The 20,676-nt window shown below is 47.9% G+C and overlaps 4 protein-coding genes across 4 annotated transcripts; 2 read left to right on the top strand and 2 right to left on the bottom strand.

Annotated features, from left to right (window-relative positions):
* Positions 1-547: 547 nt before the first annotated feature.
* On the top strand, positions 548-5,649 carry fmpE (nonribosomal peptide synthetase-like enzyme fsqF; the record flags this gene model as incomplete). The annotated part of the gene is made up of 2 exons (XM_043291736.1): positions 548-4,601; positions 4,679-5,649. The coding sequence occupies 2 exons, from the start codon at positions 548-550 to the stop codon at positions 5,647-5,649; spliced, it is 5,025 nt and encodes a 1,674-aa protein (XP_043147671.1).
* Positions 5,650-6,388: 739 nt separating this feature from the next.
* Positions 6,389-8,385, top strand: fmpF (phenol 2-monooxygenase fsqG; the record flags this gene model as incomplete). Its single annotated transcript, XM_043291735.1, has 4 exons — positions 6,389-6,444; positions 6,525-6,805; positions 6,864-7,133; positions 7,202-8,385. 4 exons carry the CDS (start codon positions 6,389-6,391, stop codon positions 8,383-8,385), a joined length of 1,791 nt encoding a protein of 596 aa, XP_043147670.1.
* A 758-nt stretch (positions 8,386-9,143) lies between these two features.
* Positions 9,144-12,495, bottom strand: Aud_006837 (uncharacterized protein; the record flags this gene model as incomplete). The annotated part of the gene is made up of 7 exons (XM_043291734.1): positions 9,144-9,651; positions 9,771-10,651; positions 10,700-10,765; positions 11,166-11,452; positions 11,509-11,856; positions 11,914-12,289; positions 12,346-12,495. 7 exons carry the CDS (start codon positions 12,493-12,495, stop codon positions 9,144-9,146), a joined length of 2,616 nt encoding a protein of 871 aa, XP_043147669.1.
* Positions 12,496-14,801: 2,306 nt separating this feature from the next.
* Aud_006836 (D-alanine--D-alanine ligase family protein) lies at positions 14,802-15,822 on the bottom strand (the record flags this gene model as incomplete). Its single annotated transcript, XM_043291733.1, has 2 exons — positions 14,802-15,389; positions 15,454-15,822. 2 exons carry the CDS (start codon positions 15,820-15,822, stop codon positions 14,802-14,804), a joined length of 957 nt encoding a protein of 318 aa, XP_043147668.1.
* Between the last annotated feature and the right edge of the window lie 4,854 nt (positions 15,823-20,676).

The raw sequence follows: 20,676 nt of genomic DNA, 5'->3' as shown, positions 1-20,676 counted from the left end.
ATATTAGATAACCTCTCCAAAAGGGTGGAGATCTGTGGGAGCTTTTACTGCTGGCGGCGGTGGTGGTGGTGGTGCAAATACATACATGTATGTAGAGGACAGGTGTGATTCCTTAGCTCCAAGGTGCAAAAGACTTCAGCCATATAATATCTCTTACAACCTGGCGACACCTTATCTCACTCACCGTACGGTTTTCTTCAACCATCCCCAGGCTAGCAATTATGCAATCAATCGACGGAGAATCTGTCTGTAGGCAAGGGCCGGACGACTTGCGCTTGCCATCGGCGATTACCTTTGAATGCCAGCCTACTTTTCCGAAAAGTGGCCCAAGTCGCCCTCGGAGTGGATTGGCCGAACAGTCGCCCCGAACGCCGATATCAGGGCTGCATGCCGAACAACGAGCTCTGGCCCTCCCTGATAGGTCGGAACACAGCTGAAGGTGCATATGAAATAGACTTCGCGCACCTACAGGTCCAACGAATCTGTAGGGCCATACACAGCACCTGTAACACCGTGGTTGCTACCACTTTTCGTCCTTCCTTACATCATGTTGCACCGTGAGGAACTAGACGACGATGTCGAGAATGCTTTCTCGAAGATCAACGGAACTGTGCGACAATCTTCGCAATTTGGCGACGAGTCCAGCATCGACGTTCCATTGACACATCTGCCCGTCTTGACCCCCAGATCCAAAACGGCCAACTCCCGCACCGGACTGGCAAAATCCCTCCCTTACGCATCACTTGATGCGCCGAGATCGACCATTGAAGAGCAGAATGTGCTCATCAAGACCTGGGCAATACTGCTACACCAATATGCGGTTTCTGATACAGTCGCCTTTGCAATTATCGGTAAATCCGACCCTTCGGGGTACTCAAGGAGGCGAGCCTCCACACAGGTTGTGGTCTCTCAGTGGTCCACGACCCCGACAGCTTTTGCCCAAAGCAGCGGGCCTCAGTTACAGTATGTGACCTATGATCCTTCACAACATGGCAGTAGAGTCAATACTGCCCTTGACTTCACCGCCGTATATCACCCCAGCAATGATTTCAGCTATGTTCTCCACTGGTCGGAAGAAGGTGCAGGAGATCTCCGCCTTTACACTCAGCAGTCGTCGGTGCCTACCAAGTTTGCATCTGCCTTGTGGACGACACTATTGGAAATCAATACCAGAGTCAGGACTGCAGATCCTCTACTTTACAAGCGTCCGATCAGCAAAGCGGATCAGCGAGCCATCAGCTCATTTATTACCGCACCGTTCTTTGAAGCAAGAAAGTGTTTGCACCACCTCTTCCTCGACTCGGCTCGAGCTACTCCTCAGGCGCCTGCTGTGCAGGGGTGGGATGGATCTCTCACCTACGCTGAACTAGACCAGCTTTCCAACAATGTTGCGAGGCAGCTCCTGCATCGAGGTGTGCGCAAGGGCCAATATGTCCCGTTTTCGTTTGAAAAAAGTGTATGGATGGTTGTCGCGATTATCGGAATTCTCAGGGCTGGGGGAGTGGTCGCCTCGATTGATCCTTCACAACCTCAGTCTCGGGCCCGGGAAATTATTCAAGAGACAGGTACAACGGTGATTGTAGCTTCCACTGCTCAAGCTTCGATCTTTGCAGGTTCTGTCGATACCGTTGTACCCATCTCGGCGGATACCGTGCACTACGTGGTGAACGATACCGGACTACACACCTCGTTGCCTCAAGTGCACCCCGAGGACCCTGCGGTGGTAATCTTCACGTCGGGATCAACTGGGAAGCCCAAGGGAATTGTCATCCAGCACGGCGCGGTCGCTACCCGAATGGTGGCCGAGGGCAGAGCTTTCCAGTACCATGGTGCGAGAACCTTACAGTTCGCTGCCTCCACATGGGACATCTTCATGACGGATATCTTCACTACGCTGGCGTTCAACGGCTGCGTTTGCATTCCGAGCGAAGAAGATCGCAGATTTAACCTTCCCAAGTTTTGTGCGGAATATGACGTGTCACTGGCTCTTATTACTCCGTCACTGGCAAATCTCCTGGAACCTACTGGATTCCCAACCCTCAAGACACTGATATTCGGCGGAGAAGCACTCAAAGAGGAGGTGACCCGAAAATGGGAAGCAATCGATGGCATCTCACTTCATCAGGGTTACGGGCCAGCAGAGACCGGGCCTTGTGTCGCTGGGCGTTTGGCCGAACGGCCAGAAATTCTGGGCTATGCGCTCGATAATTCAATCTGCGTCCTCGTTGACCCCAGTAACCCGAACCAACTGGTCCCACTTGGAGCCGTAGGTGAGCTCGTCGTCGGAGGGCCCAGCTTGCTGCGAGAATACATCAATGACCCCGGCAAGACTGAAGCAGCTGTGATCGAGAGCCCTCCTTGGGCACTCGACTTGATGACTCCTGTGCGGCGATTTTATCGGACGGGTGATCTGCTCCGGTACAGTGTCGACACCCTGGATGGTCGGCTAGAATTCGTTGGTCGCACTGACGATCAAGTCAAGTATCACGGTCAGCGCATCGAACTGGGAGAGATTGAGCACCACTTGAGCCGGCTCCCCGGTGTAGAATCATGCGTCGTTGTCCTTGTCAAAACAGGTTTCTTCAAAGACAGGATAGTAGCTGTGGTGCAAGCCGGAAAGACCAGCGGCGGCAACAGTCACGGCAAACAGCTCTCCTTACGATATGATCAGAACATCACGATCACTCATATGAGAAGCTTCTTGTCTTCACGATTACCAGAATTCATGATTCCAAATGAATTGCTGGTGGTCCATGAACTGCCACACAACAGCTCCATGAAACTTGACCGGGGTCGAGTCGCCAAGTGGATCTCCGACATGCAGAGCCGACCTTCAGAGGCATTGTCAAAGCCGCATACTCTGAGCAACGAATTGCTGGCTCATGAATCGACGGCTAGGACGATTGCTCGCGAGTACGCCAAGATTGTCACGGGCGACAACGTGGCTCGTCGCCGAGAGTACGAAGAACGCGATTTCAACCTGCAGGAAGGCGGCATTGACTCGATCCAGATCATGTCCCTGTCGATGTTCCTTACCGAACAGTTTGGATTCCAAGTCCCAATGGCTGATATTCTCAGCTCGAGGGCCACCGTACGATCAATTGCTTCCTTGATTGATGCAAACACGAGTCGCGGCTTCGGAATAGGTCAGGGGCAGCCGCTGAATAGGCAGAATAAAACCCGCATTCCACTAAGATCCAATCTGCCGGCCCCCAACCAACATTCTCTGGAAATGAATGGCAGCAGAGTCTTTCTTACGGGAGCTTCTGGCTTCCTTGGCATTGAGATCCTACACCAATTGTTGGCTCGACCAAACACGCACGTCTATGCCTTAGTCCGGGGATCGTCGGAGAGCCATGCTCGAGAACGTCTCGTGCAGAAAGCAATCTCGGCGGGCTGGTGGCAGGATGCGTATCGTACCAGACTCCACGTTTGGCACGGTGATCTAACACAACCACAGCTTGGATTAAGTCATCCTCAATGGCAAATGCTGCAGGGCCAAGCATCTCCGAGTATTGACGCGATCATCCACAACGGCGCTAAGGTGCATTACAGTCAGGATTATGAGACATTGAAGAAGACCAATGTCTCGCCGACGGTCGAGCTGCTGAAAGCAGTACATAATCGCGAAGAACCCCTGCATAGCTTTGTCTTTGTATCAGGAGGGCAGCAGCTCAGCTTCGACGACAGCGACGACGAGAAAAATGCGACGAAGTCGCTGAAAGGATCCGGCTATGCACGATCAAAGGCCGTTTCTGAACAGATTGTCCGTAGATTCGCCAATCAAAAAGGCTCCAAGGCTCGGCATGTTCGAATCGTCAAACCGGGGTTCATCATCGGCGACTCTGAGCAAGGCCTCGCAAATCAATCCGACTTTATCTGGAGACTGATCGCTGCGTCTGTTGAACTTGGTTTCTATAACGGGGATGAAGCAGACAGCTGGCTCTTTATCTCTGACATCACCCGAGTAGCGCAAGTGATTCTGCACAGCGTGTTTGAGGAAGACTCTAAACCCGTCACAAAGGTACTGGATGGCCTGAGATTCAAAACTCTGTGGACCCTTCTCCAAGAGAAATTCGGATTTGAACTTCAACCCCTCTCTCGGCAAGAATGGCTCGCACGCCTCCAACAATCAGTTGCCACAAAGAAAGAAAAACATGTACTGTTTCCGCTGCTTTACCTGCTTGAAGCCGATGATGAGCCAATTGGGGTGTTTCAGGGACCTTTGGACCCGAGTGCTGGAGTTCAAGCGGCCCTGGAAGCAAACATCACACATCTGGTCAACTCGAGGTTTCTAATCGGGGCCGACTTGGTGCTGACTCCGATCACATCGGTAGCGAGTACTGCGCCCGTGACGGATGTCATTGATGTTCAAAGCTTGAGAGAGCAGTTTCCAGCCTTGCACCACGGCGTCGTACCTTTCAACAATGCTGCAGGGACTGTGTTGCATCGGGAGGCTGCTGAGAGCACACACCGATACATGACCTCTTTCCCTTATGAGCTGGGTCGTGATGATCCGGCGAGTGCCGCGAAAACGCAGCGACTTCAAGATAGATTCGCCGAGCTCGCAGCATTCATGAATGCCGACCCCGATGAAATAGGTGAGTACTTCCGTAGATCATGTCACAGACGAAGGCCGTTTTCCCAGTTAGAGGTGCCAATCAACTAATCCTGATAGCCTTCGGCCAATCTACTACCTTCCTACTTCGCTCCCTCGGCCAGGCACTAAAGCCTTTGCTCAATTCGGATTGTGAGATCATCGTTTCCATTCTGTGTCACGAAGCCAGTGCGGCGGCGTGGCTTGCCCTCGCTAAGGATTTGGGCATCGCCATCAAATGGTGGGCCCCACCACCCGGCGACGATCCGATTCTGTCACTCGATACATTGAGGCCACTGTTGACGCCGAAAACCCGGCTGGTAGCCTGCAACCACGTTTCTAACGTTGTGGGTACCATCCATCCAATCCGCCAAGTGGCCGACCTGGTTCATAGGATTCCCGGCGCGGTCATCGTTGTGGACGGAGTGGCATTTGCCCCGCACCGACCCATTGACGTGAAGGCCCTGGATGTGGATTTCTACTGCTTCAGCTGGTACAAGGTTTTTGGACCCCATGTCGCACAACTGTACGGCCGGCGTAGCGCTCAGAAGCGCGCGCTTGCGGGCATCAGCCACTTCTTCCTCAGCGAGATGCCGGGTCTGGACTGGCGTTTGCGTCTCGGTGCCAATTCCTTCGAGCTTGAGGAAGCCTTGGTGCCGATTACCCGATACCTGAAACGGGTGGGCTGGGAAAACATCATTGCCCAGGAGACGGTGCTCCAGGATGTTTTCTTGGCGTATCTCCGACGCCGGCCCCGGGTGTTTCGCATCTTCGGCGAGAAGTCATCGGACCCAGGGAAGCGCGTGCCGGTGATCACATTTGAGGTGATAGGACACTCGTCTATGGTGGTGGCCAACAAGGTCAATCAGAGGGGGCGATTCCGCGTTGTGTCTGGAAATTGCTGGGCTCCGAGACCAACGCATGATGTGCTGGGACTGGGCGCTGAAGGTCTCATCCGGGTTAGTTTTGTGCATTACAACACTGTTGCAGAAGTTCAAGAGTTTTGCACGGAGCTTGATTCAGTTCTGGAGACTTTGAAAGCTGGCATATAGTAATTAGATGGAATACACGCGCTCTCCAATATCCCATTACCTCGTTTATGCCAAATGTCGAAGCGAATGGTGAAAACTTTCTAGAATTCTGTGCACCTAATAAGAGATTATACTGACATAGTTACCGCTTATCCATTGGGTAGATTGTTTGACCTTCCGTATAGATCCTCTCCTACAACAGGATATGTGCGCCAGGGATGCCAAATCCGGCCCAACCCTTGATATCGTACAATTTGGATAGCTTCAGGGGGATCCCTTCCGATAGCATATATATAAAGGTATCCCGTAGGCTACTAGATGAGAATTACCAGACCCTCATTTCTTTCTCATTGGTATGCAAGATACGAGTAGTTCCCAAACTAGTAATGGTAAAGCGGTGTCCAACCGTTTCTCTTCCATATATATAAGTCCCGATGTTTCATACCAGCTGTTTATTGCACTACCACCACTACCGTAAAATCAATACTTTTTACGCTACCATCGGTTGTTTCATTCCCTTTACGAGAGCCAACGTCTGCGTTGCGAACTACACTATCCAGGCCGACTATTCGGAGTCGGCTCGGTCAGCGCTGACAGTCGGTCCGAAAGCGCCACGGAGCGTCCGTATTGGTCAATTACCACCAGCAGGAGAAGCGGCTTATAGTAAGAAGAGTGTCGCTATCGAATCCATGGTACCCTAATTTCTCGAACCATAGAACTTCACGGCGTCTAGCGAATCTGCTTCCAAGCCCACGTGACCATGGCGAACGCAAGCGATCATGTCGATGTCTTGATCATTGGTGCCGGGCCAGCAGGGTCTGTGTTGCGATCTACCCTATTTTTCTCTTCCTCAGAACTGCTGGGTGAGGATGAGTAGGCTAACAGAGGCGCAAAAGGCTTACCACGGCAAACTCCTTCAACGGCAGCAACCGGCGCGTGCGATTAATCGACTGGAAGCCGGCACCGCTCGAGACCGGTCGAGCGGACGGTCTGAAAAGCATCTCGCTCGAAGTGTTAGATTCCTTCGGTATTGGCGACACGGTACTCAACGATTGCCAGCCCTGCGAAGAGATCGTCCTGTGGAACCTGGGCAAGGATGGGGTGATTACACGGACCATGACCATCCCAGATAAGGTGGAGGAGCTAGGTAAGGCGCGAGAGGTAACACTGGATCAAGGCATGAACCGTGATTCTTGTTGGAGGCAGCTAGGTCACCGGCTGACTCCCTTTTCCAGGACAAATTGAGCGTGTCATGGTGGAAAACCTCTACAAACACAAAACCGTCGAAGTCAGTTGGAACACCCAGCCCGTCAGCTTGCAAATCGCCCCCTTGACGAAAGACGAGCCCGACGCATATCCTCTCACCATCACGGTACAGAACAGGGAAACCCTCGTCCAAGAGGCGATACGAGCGAAATATGTGGTTGGAGCGGACGGTGCGCACAGCTGGTTGCGCAAGTATCTCAATATCGGGTTCTCGGGAGATTTGACCGACTCCACCTGGGGTGAGTGATGGATCGTTCCACCGAGACCGTTGAGGTTTGATCACTGATGAGGGTCTGGGTTTGGCTAGGGGTGATGAATTTGGTGCCGAAGACCGACTTCCCGGATATTCGCAAAGTGTTTGTAGTCCATTCCAGCGTGGGGACCGTCATGGGAGTCCCACGGGAGGACAAACTCGTCCGCTTATACATCAGCATGGACGGAGGAAATCGGCACACATCCATCGATGCCAAGAACATCACGGCAGAGAATCTTCTCCAGGCCGCCCGAGCAATCCTGGCACCTTACACCCTCGATGCTGCACGGATCCCATGGTGGTCGGCGTACTGCGTCGGGCAGCGAGTGGCCGATGAATTCGCCCGTCATGACCGGATCTTCTTGGCCGGCGACGCAGTCCACACTCACTCTCCCAAAGCAGGTCAGGGGATGAATACCAGCATTCAAGACGGATACAACATCGGCTGGAAGCTGCGGTATTGTCTGGAGCAAAAGGCGAGCCGGGCCCTGCTCTCAACATACCAGACCGAGCGTCGGCCCATCGCGCAGGCGCTCATTGACTTTGACCGAAAGTACCTGGAGTCATTTATCCGAAGGGATATCACCCACCATGAGTTCTTCGAGGCGTATCTGGCTGGGCAGAGATTCACTACGGGGATTCAGATCCAGTATCCGCCGTCGCTCATCGTGAAAACAAAACAATTTCACACGCTGTCTCACCCTCGAGCCACGAACCTGGCACCTGGAAAACGTCTGCCTGATTTTCAGATGGTCAATCAATCCGACGCGGTGCCTATCCAAGCATATCACCGATTCACCAGTGACGGCCGTTTCCGCCTGCTTGTTTTCCCGGGCGACATTTCCCAAGAAATTGCTTTCGGCCGCTTCAATCTCCTGGGAGATTGGTTCACCTCACATCTTCCGCAAAGTTCTGGTCTGGAGATAATCACAATCCATGGGGCCAGGCGTGCTGATGTCGAATTGATGGATCTTCATCCAGCCTTCCGGCCGTGGAGCGATGAAGATGGGTGGAATTACTGGACTGTGTATGCCGATGATGAGAGCTACCATAAGGGTCACGGGCATGTGTATGAGCGCTGTGGAATCAGCAAGGAGGACGGCGCTTTGGTTCTGTTGAGACCGGATGGGTATATCAGTCTCATTGCCTCTTTCGAAGAAACACACGAATTGATAGACTTCTTCGATGGACTCAAGCCAGGACCGAGAACTGAGCCGGAGAGACGGGCGAACTTGTAAGATTGTACTTAAAAGAAACAGAATCAGTGCATCTTCAAAGAAATATACACCAGAGGTTGGAGTCACCGGTAAATATACTTTGGTCTACTCAAGGTTCCTGGTTTTCCCTGAATAGTATCTGTATTCGTGTGTCTCAATCGAAATCTAAGCTTTTGCCTTCATTGACAAATTCTTTGCATGCAAAAATTATTTAGTGGCAAAGCATTTAGCTATACAGGAGACCCTTACTACTGTTAGAGCTGATCGATTCAACTCTCCTTCCTAGTGGCGGATTTAAGCGATCTACCGCCTGAGATGCTGATGCTTATCTTTCAGGCTCTGCGTTCTACAACATTTATATCTACCTGTCTTACTTCTAAACTATTCTACATGACATCCCTTCCTTTTCTCAACGCTTCGTTCAAAGTTACGGGGATTCTTTCAGGTGCGCAGTATATCCCTATTGTCTACCCAACCATCATGAGCTCAATTTAGGTCTTGGTGGCATGGATGAGTTTTCTCGACATAGCTCATCAAATAATACATCAACTTGCCACGATCTCATACTCAATGTTGCGCTGCCATCCACAGACGCCACCTGACCCATGGGTTTCGGTTTATTGTCGTTACAAATGCCCTTCCTGGGGGATATTTTCAAATTGAAACGGTACTTCTGAGCCCCGTTTAATGAGAACCAAGATAGCGAAATGATAACCCAGTCGGCAGAGAAAGCGCAAGTTCGCAGCCAGCTTTTGGACCCCCGGTTCCCCAGTGACCTTTCATGGACAGTCGTAAGTACCATCGAGAATGTCCCCGATTCGATCAAAATCCTGCCATGGGGTGGGGTCAATCCTCAGACAGTCAGCTGGGTTATGATTGACCTCCTCTGCATCCACGTCCACATGGTTTCCCAACGTCATGGTGCCGCTGCCAATGGGGTTTCTCAGTCCCTCTAACAACCCAGGACCTTCCGCTATTGGGCTCCTGGGATCCCTCCAAACAGTCACCTTAAACTGTTTCTTGCGCTGGAAGAAAAAGTATGGAGGTATGTCTTGGTTCTTGATCATGCATGGTTGGACGGACACCTCTGGAATGCTTGATAAGGTGAGTATCAAACCCTCCGGGAGATGAGGTCTAATGGCCTGGTCAAGCTCCGGACTGAGCGCGACATTGCTGGCAGAGAGGGCAATATTGGGAGCCCGAAGGAGCATGTGGGAGATGTGCTTCTCTTTTGCAGAACCGTAGAGGTAGAATGGCATGTATTGTTGAGGGTATGTAGGATCGTGACTAGAAGAGTTTATCGGCCGGCTTTTAATAATGCGCGTTAACCTCACCACTCCCTGACTCTCGTTATTTCTGTACAGCGTCAGTTACCTGCGTTATCAACAGCCTTGTTGAGGGCTTACACATGTCCCTTTCTGTGAATCCTTCCCTGGAAATCCTGGGTTCTGTCATGGGCTAGGTTCTCTACCTTGTCCTCAAGCGCAATTTCGTCCAAGGATTCCAATATAATCGCATCCCTAGGGTATCGATTTCTCAACTCCGCATAATGCTGCTGAAGGTTGGAATCTAGCTCTGCCGTGAGGATAAGCTGCTGACGTAGTGGTGCAATGTGGAATGAGCCTTGCAGAACCAGAAACACCTCATCTGTACCCTGCATAAGAAACTGCACCTGCCGGTTCCCGCGCTTGTTCCGGTCACGGCAGAACTTCACTTCCTCATTGGTCACTTCCTCAAACGTCCTCATAAGTCCGGCAATAAAGTCTTTCTTAGTGGGGAGAGGACTCATAACCACATTTCGTAGTACAAATAAGTCCTGATGCGACCGATCAAGACCTAGTCTGTCCATGAAAACCTGTGCACATTTCCCATAGAGTTCTGGTTTGAATTTTGTAGAGGTTAAAAACAAGGGGATGTCGGTTTTGTTGGTCTCGCCGGTTGTCACTGAGAACTTTTCCACCACTCTCTTCATTAAGTAGTTCGCTTCCTCCATATTACGGTTAAGTTCTCCTTCCTGCAATTGTCCGTTCTGAGATCTGCTTCCCTTATGTTTCCAATTCAGTGCAAATGCGTTGATATTGAGATCCGATCCCAATTCACGAAGCCTGTCCATTGCTTCAGCTGTTATGTCTTTATTTTCCTTCTCGAGAACATTATCCCGAAACCATTGCTTTTCTTCCTCGACCTCCTTAGACCGAAAGCCGTATCCCATTCTCTCGGGACCCAGCCTATTGAATGGGACACAAATAAAATCCTCAGTCTCGATTGTTGCCCAGTAGGCAGATAGCTGGCCTTCGTTAGTCCGATCGGATATCGGGGTAAATGATAAGCTCACCCTAGCACTAGTAAATGCTGCTTCACCAAGCAGCATTCCATAACCGCCCGGATTGAGGCCTATTGTCTGGTTGGAAAGCCAGGTTGCCATTGCTGCCGCTCCAGGTTTACTGCAGGAATATAAGCATTTGGGAACACCTCTCGATCGATCAAATAAGCTCACAAAAACATACCTGCCTTCTATCCCATAGATGGCCATATTCTCCGATGAACCTTGAGATATAACTGGGCTTGACCATGCCAAAAGGCACCTCATTCTTCCATGACGATAGAGTAGGCTGCCCGCTGGGTACGGAGCGTAGCCCGCCTTATGTGGGTCGACTGTGGTGGAGTCTGCATGCTTGAGGGCCAAAAAAGTCCTGTTCCGTATTCCTCCCGAGGCACGACGATGGTATGAAACCTCGACCATAATGGCTAACTCTTTCTTGGACAGGTCTCTGCACTAGGTACTCATTTTCCGCACGTACCATATCTCGTTCCAACATTGTAGCAAAGTAACCGCCCCACGCCGCATCAGCATGAACCAGGAACGACAGGCCATAATCCTTTTGGAACTTCTTCCGCAATTCTAAAATCTCACTGAGCCTCTCCACAGCACCTTCTTCTGTTGAGCCGACAATGGCGACAACGGCATAGACACCTTGGCCCTCTCTAGCACACTCGTGGAGCTTCTCTTGAAGAAGAGTTGTATCGATGCAGGCATCCAAATCGACGTCAATTTCAGTCATATTTCCAGATCCGAGCCCCATTAAAGCTACGTTATTAGTCTACTGTTTCTTCAGTAGAACTGCGACATGGAGTTCGACATACCGGCTCCCTTTGGCCAGGAGTAATGGTGAGTTTTGCCGATCATGTATTGCGCTGGTTTGTCAATTCCATGATATTTCTCCAATGCATCCTTACCTGCTGTCTGTATACTGTATTCCTTCAGCGCTTCTTCAAGAAATTGATCCGATATGTTGAACTGCTGTTTCAAGGCCTCGGGCAGCTCAAGGATAGTCTCCGGTCGTAGATTAAGCAGCTCCCAGGTGCTCATGTCTTTGAACAATCGAAGATCCCCTTTGCAGTTCTCTACTTCAAATGTATCGGCAATGAATTTTAGTTTCCCTTCCTTTACTGCTTGAAACAGAGACAATGGATAAAACTTGAGGTTTCGAGCTAGTCTTCGTCTCAGCTTTGGACATGTGTCTGGTGGGATGAGTTAAGCATACGTACCTACCCAAATAGATTCAAGATTGGCTATAGTACCGTCTGCAGTAAGATGGCCCCATGCCAGTGGTAAGTTCTTCTTTCGTTCGTCGGTGTTGTATCCAAACAATTCACTGAGTTGCTTGCCCGCTCTCTGTTCTGCCACAGTTGTACATGGACTAGTCTCGAGGGCAACATTGTTGGGGTTATACAGCATAGTCATAAAATATCCCAACATGGAGGGCATAGTCAAGTCGGCGCACACATGGGCCTCATATCGAGGTGACCAGAACGGTATGGAGCGATCCCCTAGCATACGTGCTACTTGTTGAATTGCATTGCTGAAGTTGTCTCTGACTTGTTGGAAGGGGAGCGATTCTCGGACTCCCTTCGGAGGGTAATCCTAATGATTGTTTTAGAAGACTGACGGTAAATACAGAAGACTTCAGGATGACGTACAGCATCATTCGGAAAATAGCGCTGCCTGGTTTCGAGCAGTTCGCCAAGGACAATATTGACATTAGCCCTGAAATCAGGCAGGTTTGCAGCTTTAGGCCCAATGAAGTAAGAGTTAATGGCATGAAACTCGTTTCCCTTGACGAATGACATCGTTTCTGGGGTACTTTTTTACACACAAAAGGATTCTTTGGTAACACTCTCTGCAACCAATACCCTAGAATACTACAGATGATCCAGGAAAATGCCATCGTCTATATACTAGAAACTAGGATCTGTTAACACTCACACTGGATGAAATAGACAATGACGCAGAGTGACGTTCTATAATGGCTCCAACCACTATGCCAGCTTAATTACTGCGTCAGAAGGATTCCGACATATGGAATGAACGAAAAAGTCTATTAATCAGCTGGGCAGCCTGCATATGCTCCAATACAGTCATGGCGATAATACATGTATTTTATTGGCTGGCTCAATTTTGTTGCACAATTCTCGATTTGCTTTTCAGCAATATTCAGAACCGCAGGGAGACTAGTTGTTAAATACGAGGGAATTGACGTCAGTTGGTTACGTTCTCATCCTAATATTATCTAACCTGCCAAAAGAAAGAAAATATGCACAGCTACAGGGTGTATGTCAAACACCGTATAGCAAGGCATGGATAAGGTTTTCTCCTATGAAACTACGGGTTAGGAGTGTTCCCCACAGACATCGACGCCGCATAGGGACTACAGCCGAAAGCAGCCAAAGGAAGTATGCGGGCTGCATTTCACTTGTTATTTGATCTAAGGGCCATACTCGGATAAATGCTGGTCACCAAGTTCAACTTCGCAAAATCCTATACTTATATATAGCGGTCAAATGTCTTGGCAGACCTTCATTATTATTTGGTGGAATCATCTACCGGAGGTCAGGAAGGTAAAGTCAAGGATTACGATAAATGATATCTACAGCGAGGTCGAAAAGTATTTGACTTTCAGGGACCCGCTAGTACTACCAAAGGCATCAAATTGTAATCCACTTGAGTTAGTGGGGCTGCTGCTTCTGGCTTAGGCTACCGTCACCATTCTAATCGCTAATCGCCGCTCTCAGTAAATGCTGTTGTGGCGAGGAATATATAAGTTCGGCTTCCGGGTTTGCCAATGGATACTACCGCTGATTGCAACGACTATTTAACAGCTAACTTCAAGAAATTAGGTCGTCATCTCTAGAGCATTCCGCGCGCATACGTAAACATTGAATGACAATTTAATAAACGCAACTCCCACCCAAGCTGCCCACTAGCTAACATCTCCTCGCTTTTTTTAGCGTAAGTGCGCTCGGCGAGCAATTTGGAAATGGTGCTTAAAGCCCATCTTACTGATGTGACTGAAATTCTCAGGCACAATTCTTCCAGAGTATAATGACCAATGGCAGCTGTAGCAACTAAAAATAAGCATGCAAGCTATAGTGTTTGTGAGGGTGGAATGTTGTGAATTGATGCTTGATCAGGCAGACGATAGAGCTTCGTGTACGACATTTATTCGTATAGAAACCAATTGAGTGGACGTCAATCAGATGTTCCATTGCATATCAATTCTAACATATTTATATAAGAAACAATAAAGATCAAGTTTCCTCTGAATTACAACAACCCTTTCAAGACCATAGCGTGAAAAGTGCGCGTTTTCCAGTTTATCCAATTACATTCAAGTCGCTGTAACCGAATAAGCGGCTATGATTTGGGCCTACTGTTCTTTTGGGGCGGGACCTAAGGGGATGCAGGCATCACCTTTTTTTTTCTCTCAAACCGTTGTCAGGAGAATTAATGGTAATGGGCCACTCCCATGTCGTGCGGAATACTGGCTCAACATACACCACCTATTGTAACCGGTGTAGCTGTAGCGGGGCCCGCTGCTGTGACACCAAGCTGCCGAGCTCGCTTTCTTGGGAACATCCCATAGAGCGAGCTGATATAGCAGTTTGTTGACCATGTATTACACTATTACTGCTGCTAAGTTAGAAACGGTAGTGCGTCCGGCACCTTTGGCCTCGTGGTAATATGACTGACACAGTTCTACTATTAGAGTTGTTAATCAGGAGACGGAGCAGATGAAAATAACAAACAATAGCATAGAATCACGATATGCATTATGAATAGGCGAATTGACAGCATCTCCATAAGTGTTGTGTAGCATATACTATAACACTCGTTCATGAATCGTATTTAAAAACATTAAGAAACATCAACATCGCGCAGGATACAGTACTAGGAATTTCCTCGCTAAGAATAGCAGGCTGACTTTCTCGAGAAAGCACTTTGGATGATCGCAGCCAGCAGCTTCTTGTACGGAAACCCATTCTCTTCGGCACTACTCGCCAACGGGGAATGGCCGGGAAGAAGGCCAGAAATAGGATTCAGCTTTGTAATGTTAGATAAAGCCTCTTTCCTTAAGGTGAGTTCGACCGGAGAAGACTCACCTCCAGAACATTGGGAATGCATTGTGCTCATTGGAACTGAATCGAATGTCGACACGCCCAGCATCGCGGCAGCCAAATGTTTTCCAAGCGTCCAATGCAACTTGACAGGCAACCTTGACCTGCGTCTCAGCCATAAGCCCAGCGTCATTGCGTACTATCAGAATGTTGGTGTCACTACACTTGCTTTTTCTGCTAGCAAACTCTAGACTGCTATGGCTTCTGTTACCGGGGGCGCTGTCGCTGGAGGGGTTTTGCCAGAGAAATTCTGTTACTCCAATCACGCGGCTCTGGACACCAGTTCCGAGAATGCTCACGGAAAGCTCCCGACCTGACAAAAAGGGTTCTACCAAGATATCTTGGTCGGGTAGTAGTGATCTTAGTTTTCTGACTGCCGACTCCAGCTCTGCAGGTTCTGTAACCTTGTTAAATTTGCCAATCCCCTTAGACGATCCTTCAATAACCGGCTTCAAAAAAAGCGGATAATGCGGTAGCATTTCGCTAAGGTCATCAAGCCTCAGTTTCTGATCCGCCCGTGAGATCACTGAAAATGGGGCTGTGGGTATCCCATGATGAGCTAGGATAATCTAAGTGTCCACACAAGTCAGCTGGGACTTAGCTTTCAAACTAATAGGCCAATGAATATGGTACCTTAGTATAGACCTTGTTCTGACACAGTGCCATGGTGGCGGCGTCAGAAAACGTGTAAAGAACTTGGTAGGCGTCTAACAGTGCTGGAATCTGGGCTTCTCTGGCTAACCCATGAAATCCTTGTGCGATGTTAAATGCCAGGTCCCAATCCTTATTTGTGCCAGCCGCTAGGTGTTTGACAAGGGATTGGATTCCTGGCACTAGCGTGACATGATGCCCGAGTTCTTGCAGGGTAGTCAGAATGTGACTGGCTTCACCATTGTGTGGTAGAGCTGCGCATTCCTCATCTGAATAACCTTGATCGTGGTAAATTGACCGTTGTTCGGCGATTAGGGCTATATTAAGGGAAGGTGTCTCAGGTAATGCCATTCTCTTGTGTTCAAACCAGTAGGATATGGGTGATAATGGAAGATGAACAGAAAATTTACAAGACCACGACTACAAGCGCTATTTAAAGCATCTTTGCCGCATCTGCAGGATACGGGCTGATTCCGTTCTTTTTCAACGCATCTCATCGATGTTACCGTGACATCTACGTCGGACCTTGCAACATAATTGGTGTTCATCAATAGTGATAGTTAACAAATACTAGATTAGTTAGACAGATGAGAATGCTCAGGCCCACATTCTCTTGTGCGCCCCCTGCATATACTTAGCCATAGGAAGATAACCAACGCGGAGTGGCCAACAGAATTTCTATAATCAAATAAGTTGCAGTCAATGCTTCTACTTATGACACATACGCCAGGAAGATATTTACAACCTTTTGTTAACCACACAAACCAAGCAGGCTTTGGGTGCGTCAACAGGGAAAGCCTTTGATGGCATCAATGCGTGAATCGTCCAGTTGATTGTTTCGACCATTCCCCGCTAATAGGAAATGTACGGTAAAATATATGTGACGGAATGTATGAGATGAAGCTCTGATTCATCTAAACTACACCTTGATACAAGCATCTATACCCAGCATACGCAAATTGGAGGGGATATGGTAAACCTAATGAGCGGGGTTCTTATCAGCGAGTTGGGTCTTCTCGCGATATGATTGGTTAAACCGGAATACTAGGAAATTGCTCTGAATCGTTTACCGCAAACGGTAAGCTTGTTGACAGTGGTATTTTATTGCTATTCATTCCTCTAAAAGGATCAGTTGTATCACTCTCGCCACATCTGTCCAGATTCGCATTCAGGCTCTAAGATGTTTTGAGTTTCTCTTTATGACTATCCGTGGAACAGAGAGATGTTGTGCAACCTTTGACTGATGCTGCAGAAAATCTCCTTTGACTTTAAGGGGAGTAGCTTTATTTGGGGTCGCCTCACGTGATGACCACACCAGCTTACTGAGGGGTTACATCCTCTTGCAACTGCCTCACGGAAGTCAACTACTCAACCCTGGTGGTGCCTCGCACGGAGTCAAGATTCAGTTTTGTCCCTCCCACCTTCTCTTCCTATGTAGAAACCTTGCAAATAGAAACTATCGTAATATACAGACACTTTTGCCTCCCTATAAGGGAGCGCGGATTGGCCCTATCAGACGCTGGTCTAATGCATTCCCGTATAAGACCGCAGCGACAGGTGACCTGTTACGGCCAAACTATGCTCTGCTTGTCCGTCTTGATAGCATGAGGTCATCAATAAAGTGGGATTTAGATTACGGGTATTGTTCCCCGAACTTCCGTCGATCTTTAAAACTCTAATCCAACAACTGTAGCTGCCTTGGATTAAAAGTGAGTGCAACAGGAATATAAAGAGCTAACTAGCCTCTTACGGCAGCTATGGAGATCTAATTCCTCATTACTCCAGAGGAACACCATTGTCTGAGCCCCGCGCCGGTCTGCAACACACTCTGTTTCTGTGAAGTTGTAAAATCATAGCGACGTCTCTTGCGTACCAAGGAACCATGCCTCAAATTAGGTTGAAACATCAAGCGTGGAAATAACATAGCCAGCTTTGAAGTGGTCCAGTCACTTCCAAGAATTTATAACCAACCAACCACTGCCTTTTTCCACAATGGTAGGTTTGGCTCTGTAACCCAGTCGATAAAATAGTTAGGGGTTTAGTATTTGTTCCATTGCTCCTGTACATCGCCGGAGACGGACTGACTTTTCGATCGATACTGGAACAATTAGGTTGCCCGAGTAGGTGGTGAAGTACTAAGGAATCAGGATTGTGGACAGTGTTTCATGTATCCTACCATAATTGGGATTCCACTTGGATTTATTGCGTTGAACAGCTGCTGTGCTCGATGTCGCTAGGTTGTGCTGCGACATACTCGCCCGGACAAAACCAAATTCGAGTCAAGTTATTCCATATAATTCTGTCTCATAGGTAATTTCTCCTTGTCCGAGATCCCAAAGCAACAGCCGGCCGGGATACACACTTTATCTGCACGCTTCGTTATCTATTCCGATGATACGTTCAATGAGTCTACTTACTACTGCTGGGGTATTAATAATAGCACTAGTCTCGGTTGTTAAATTTCCTAGCTTTCCGCTCCTACAGCAGATTCTCAGTTCCTGGAACGCAAACCACGTCTGTCCGCTCCTAGCGTGCCAAGCCCTCCGGAGGGTCCCCACCTCAAAAGGTTCATTCGGGATTAGACAGTATGAGCTCCGGATCGCCTTTCCAGAGCTGTCCAAATCCCGACTATAATGGAAGAGCACATGCAAGATCCATACAGTGACAAATTCGGTCCATTCCTCGACTTCCATGAGCTTCTACTATACCTTTTTCCCCTTATGTACGTTTCTCTCCTCTCTCCCCTCCTGTCGATCCCAACACCCGAAGCACATACCCCCAACGGCAATTGTCGCATACGCCAGCAACTAACAGTAGTTGCCTCAAGGTTCTCGAAGGCTAGAATAGACTATATCAACCGACTAGGTCTAGTTTTCATCATAAACGGTACGGATCACGGCCTCAAGCCCATTCTTTTTGCAGCCCACCAAGACATTGTCCCTGCTGAGGACCCCTCTGAGTGGACCTACTCACCATCCTTGGGGCATTTTGAGGTGAATGGCTCTGGGCTGCGGAGCAAGCGACTGTAAAAATCTGGTAATAGCGCTATCTTCCGTGATTGAGGATTTATTGGCCTAAGAATGGCACCCAATCCGTACCATTATACTTGCACTTGGCCTTGAAGAAATTCAGGGCTGACTTGTAGGGTTAATCTCCTCTTCCTTGAGCAAAACTATGGATGATATAGCTTTGAATTTATTTCTAAGGAAGGCGGTACGGGTATTGAAAACCTTTCTAATGACGAAGGGGATGATAATTAGAGTTGCATAACCGGCCCGCAAAAAGCGCAACCAACCCTCACCGAACTCGCAGCGGTGAGGGTTTGGTTCCTAGATTGCGAAATCGCACCGGGTTCAGTGCAGGTCAGGGTCAGATCCAGGGGGTCAGCAGTTAAACCGCAAGAAACTGTTTTGCTTAGTAATCACTAATTTCTAGGAATTTGCTAGAAATATTAATATCACTAGATAGCCTGGTATTTAGTTAATCTAAACATAAAATATCAATTCAAAATATCTAGTGGTTGGTGAGATATAAGCAAATAATGATTTCTGTCATGGGCTGGTATGAAAGTGGTGGTGGTTTATATATATATATACGCATCAACCTCTGACAATTACTATAGTTAAAGAATGATTTTTGATCACTACCCATTCAACCCTATAGATATTGAATTGATATTTCTAATATAGATTAAATTGACTATAATTACCATATATTTCATATAAAAATATTAATTTTATATAAGCATATTTAATAGGTGCAGCTAAGGTGCCTAAGGTAGGAGAAATTAAATTCTAAAAACCATTGAAATTTTTAGTATTGCCTAGGCATACCACCCACCTAGAAAGGTTAGTGACTGCCTATCTAGGCCTAGTGGCGGGTTTTGCGGTGAAAACAGCAACCCAATCCAGTTTGGTTGCGGGTTCTAAAATTTGAACCTGAAATCGCACCGGTTTGGGGCCAACTAGGCTTGAACCTGCCCGAACCCGCACCAAATGCGACTCTAATGATAATATAGTTTATACTCTTCCTAGTGTAAGTAAAAAGGGTAGTATATCTATTATTTTTAATCTCTTAGTATTCAGTGGTCACAGCTCTGTCCCCCTGTCTCATACTGGCATTAGAATAATGTCAGAGACCATTTACTTTCTGGAATGAAAAGATCCTTTTCCGCCCATGCTAGGTGAGACTGTGAGATACATCCATCTCGCTGAAGACTACAATGCCAGGCGAGGCACTTACTAAACTATGTTAAACCATGGCTGGTACATATACTACAATCCACTGACTACGCGTTTACCGCAGAAAAATTAGCCTTGTTAAGAGATCCTGAATTTTGTTCTATGCAGTAAACATCGCAAGCTGTTGTTATTTTTGATGGTGGTAGCAAAGAAAATAATCTGCTAGAGAATACTACTAGGTTAATTATTAGATTGCGATATATCAGACACTGGACATGGTTAAGTCTCCTGCTATTCAGATCACTGCTCCTATTGCTCAGAAATATAATCTAACCTTAATTAACTTCTGGGAAAACTGCCCCCATAAAGGGAATAACTTTTTATAAATGTTGATGTATAAAGTTGAACTACCCCTGGCACCCATTAGCCCCATGGATGATGTGATTGGAACCGGGTTTGCAGAGCTCATATGCTCAGTCTTTGACTCTGTACCCAGTTTAAAAGGAAAAACCGTTATGGTCAGCTGGGATCTTAAGCCAGGTAATACTGATGCAATATTTTATTGGAATCTATCAAAGAATATCTATTGCTTGGAATCAGTCAGGAGAGGCAGGGCACTGAATATACATGGGGTTGATGACAAGATCGCCGTCGATGCACATTTGGTGACTATGACTTTTTATTATGGTATGTCTTTCCTTTCAGTCAGGGATGTGCAAAATGCCTACTCTCTATGATGGATATGATTTCTATGTGATATATAAGGTCATTAATTCAGTGAGAAGCATGATATTATCTTATACTTCCTTCATACAAGCCATCTCCTTTAACTACTTGATGTTGGTGTATTCTATGTGTATAAGCACTAGCACAGCGAAGCTACTCAGGATGCTATGCAAACAGGACGTGGGAAGTTTACTAAGGTGGAATTCCTGTCTGCCCTCTTTGAGATATGACGCAGAACTTTTAAGCCTCGCACCTTACAGCATGCTTTTAGCCTGACTGACTTGGATCCCTGGAAGCT

The sequence above is a fragment of the Aspergillus udagawae genome, assembly GCF_001078395.1.
Source record: "Aspergillus udagawae IFM 46973 DNA, scaffold_5, whole genome shotgun sequence".
NCBI lineage: Eukaryota > Fungi > Ascomycota > Eurotiomycetes > Eurotiales > Aspergillaceae > Aspergillus > Aspergillus udagawae.
The sequence above is the reverse complement of the archived record's forward strand: the minus strand, read 5'-3'. Positions and strand labels throughout refer to the sequence as shown.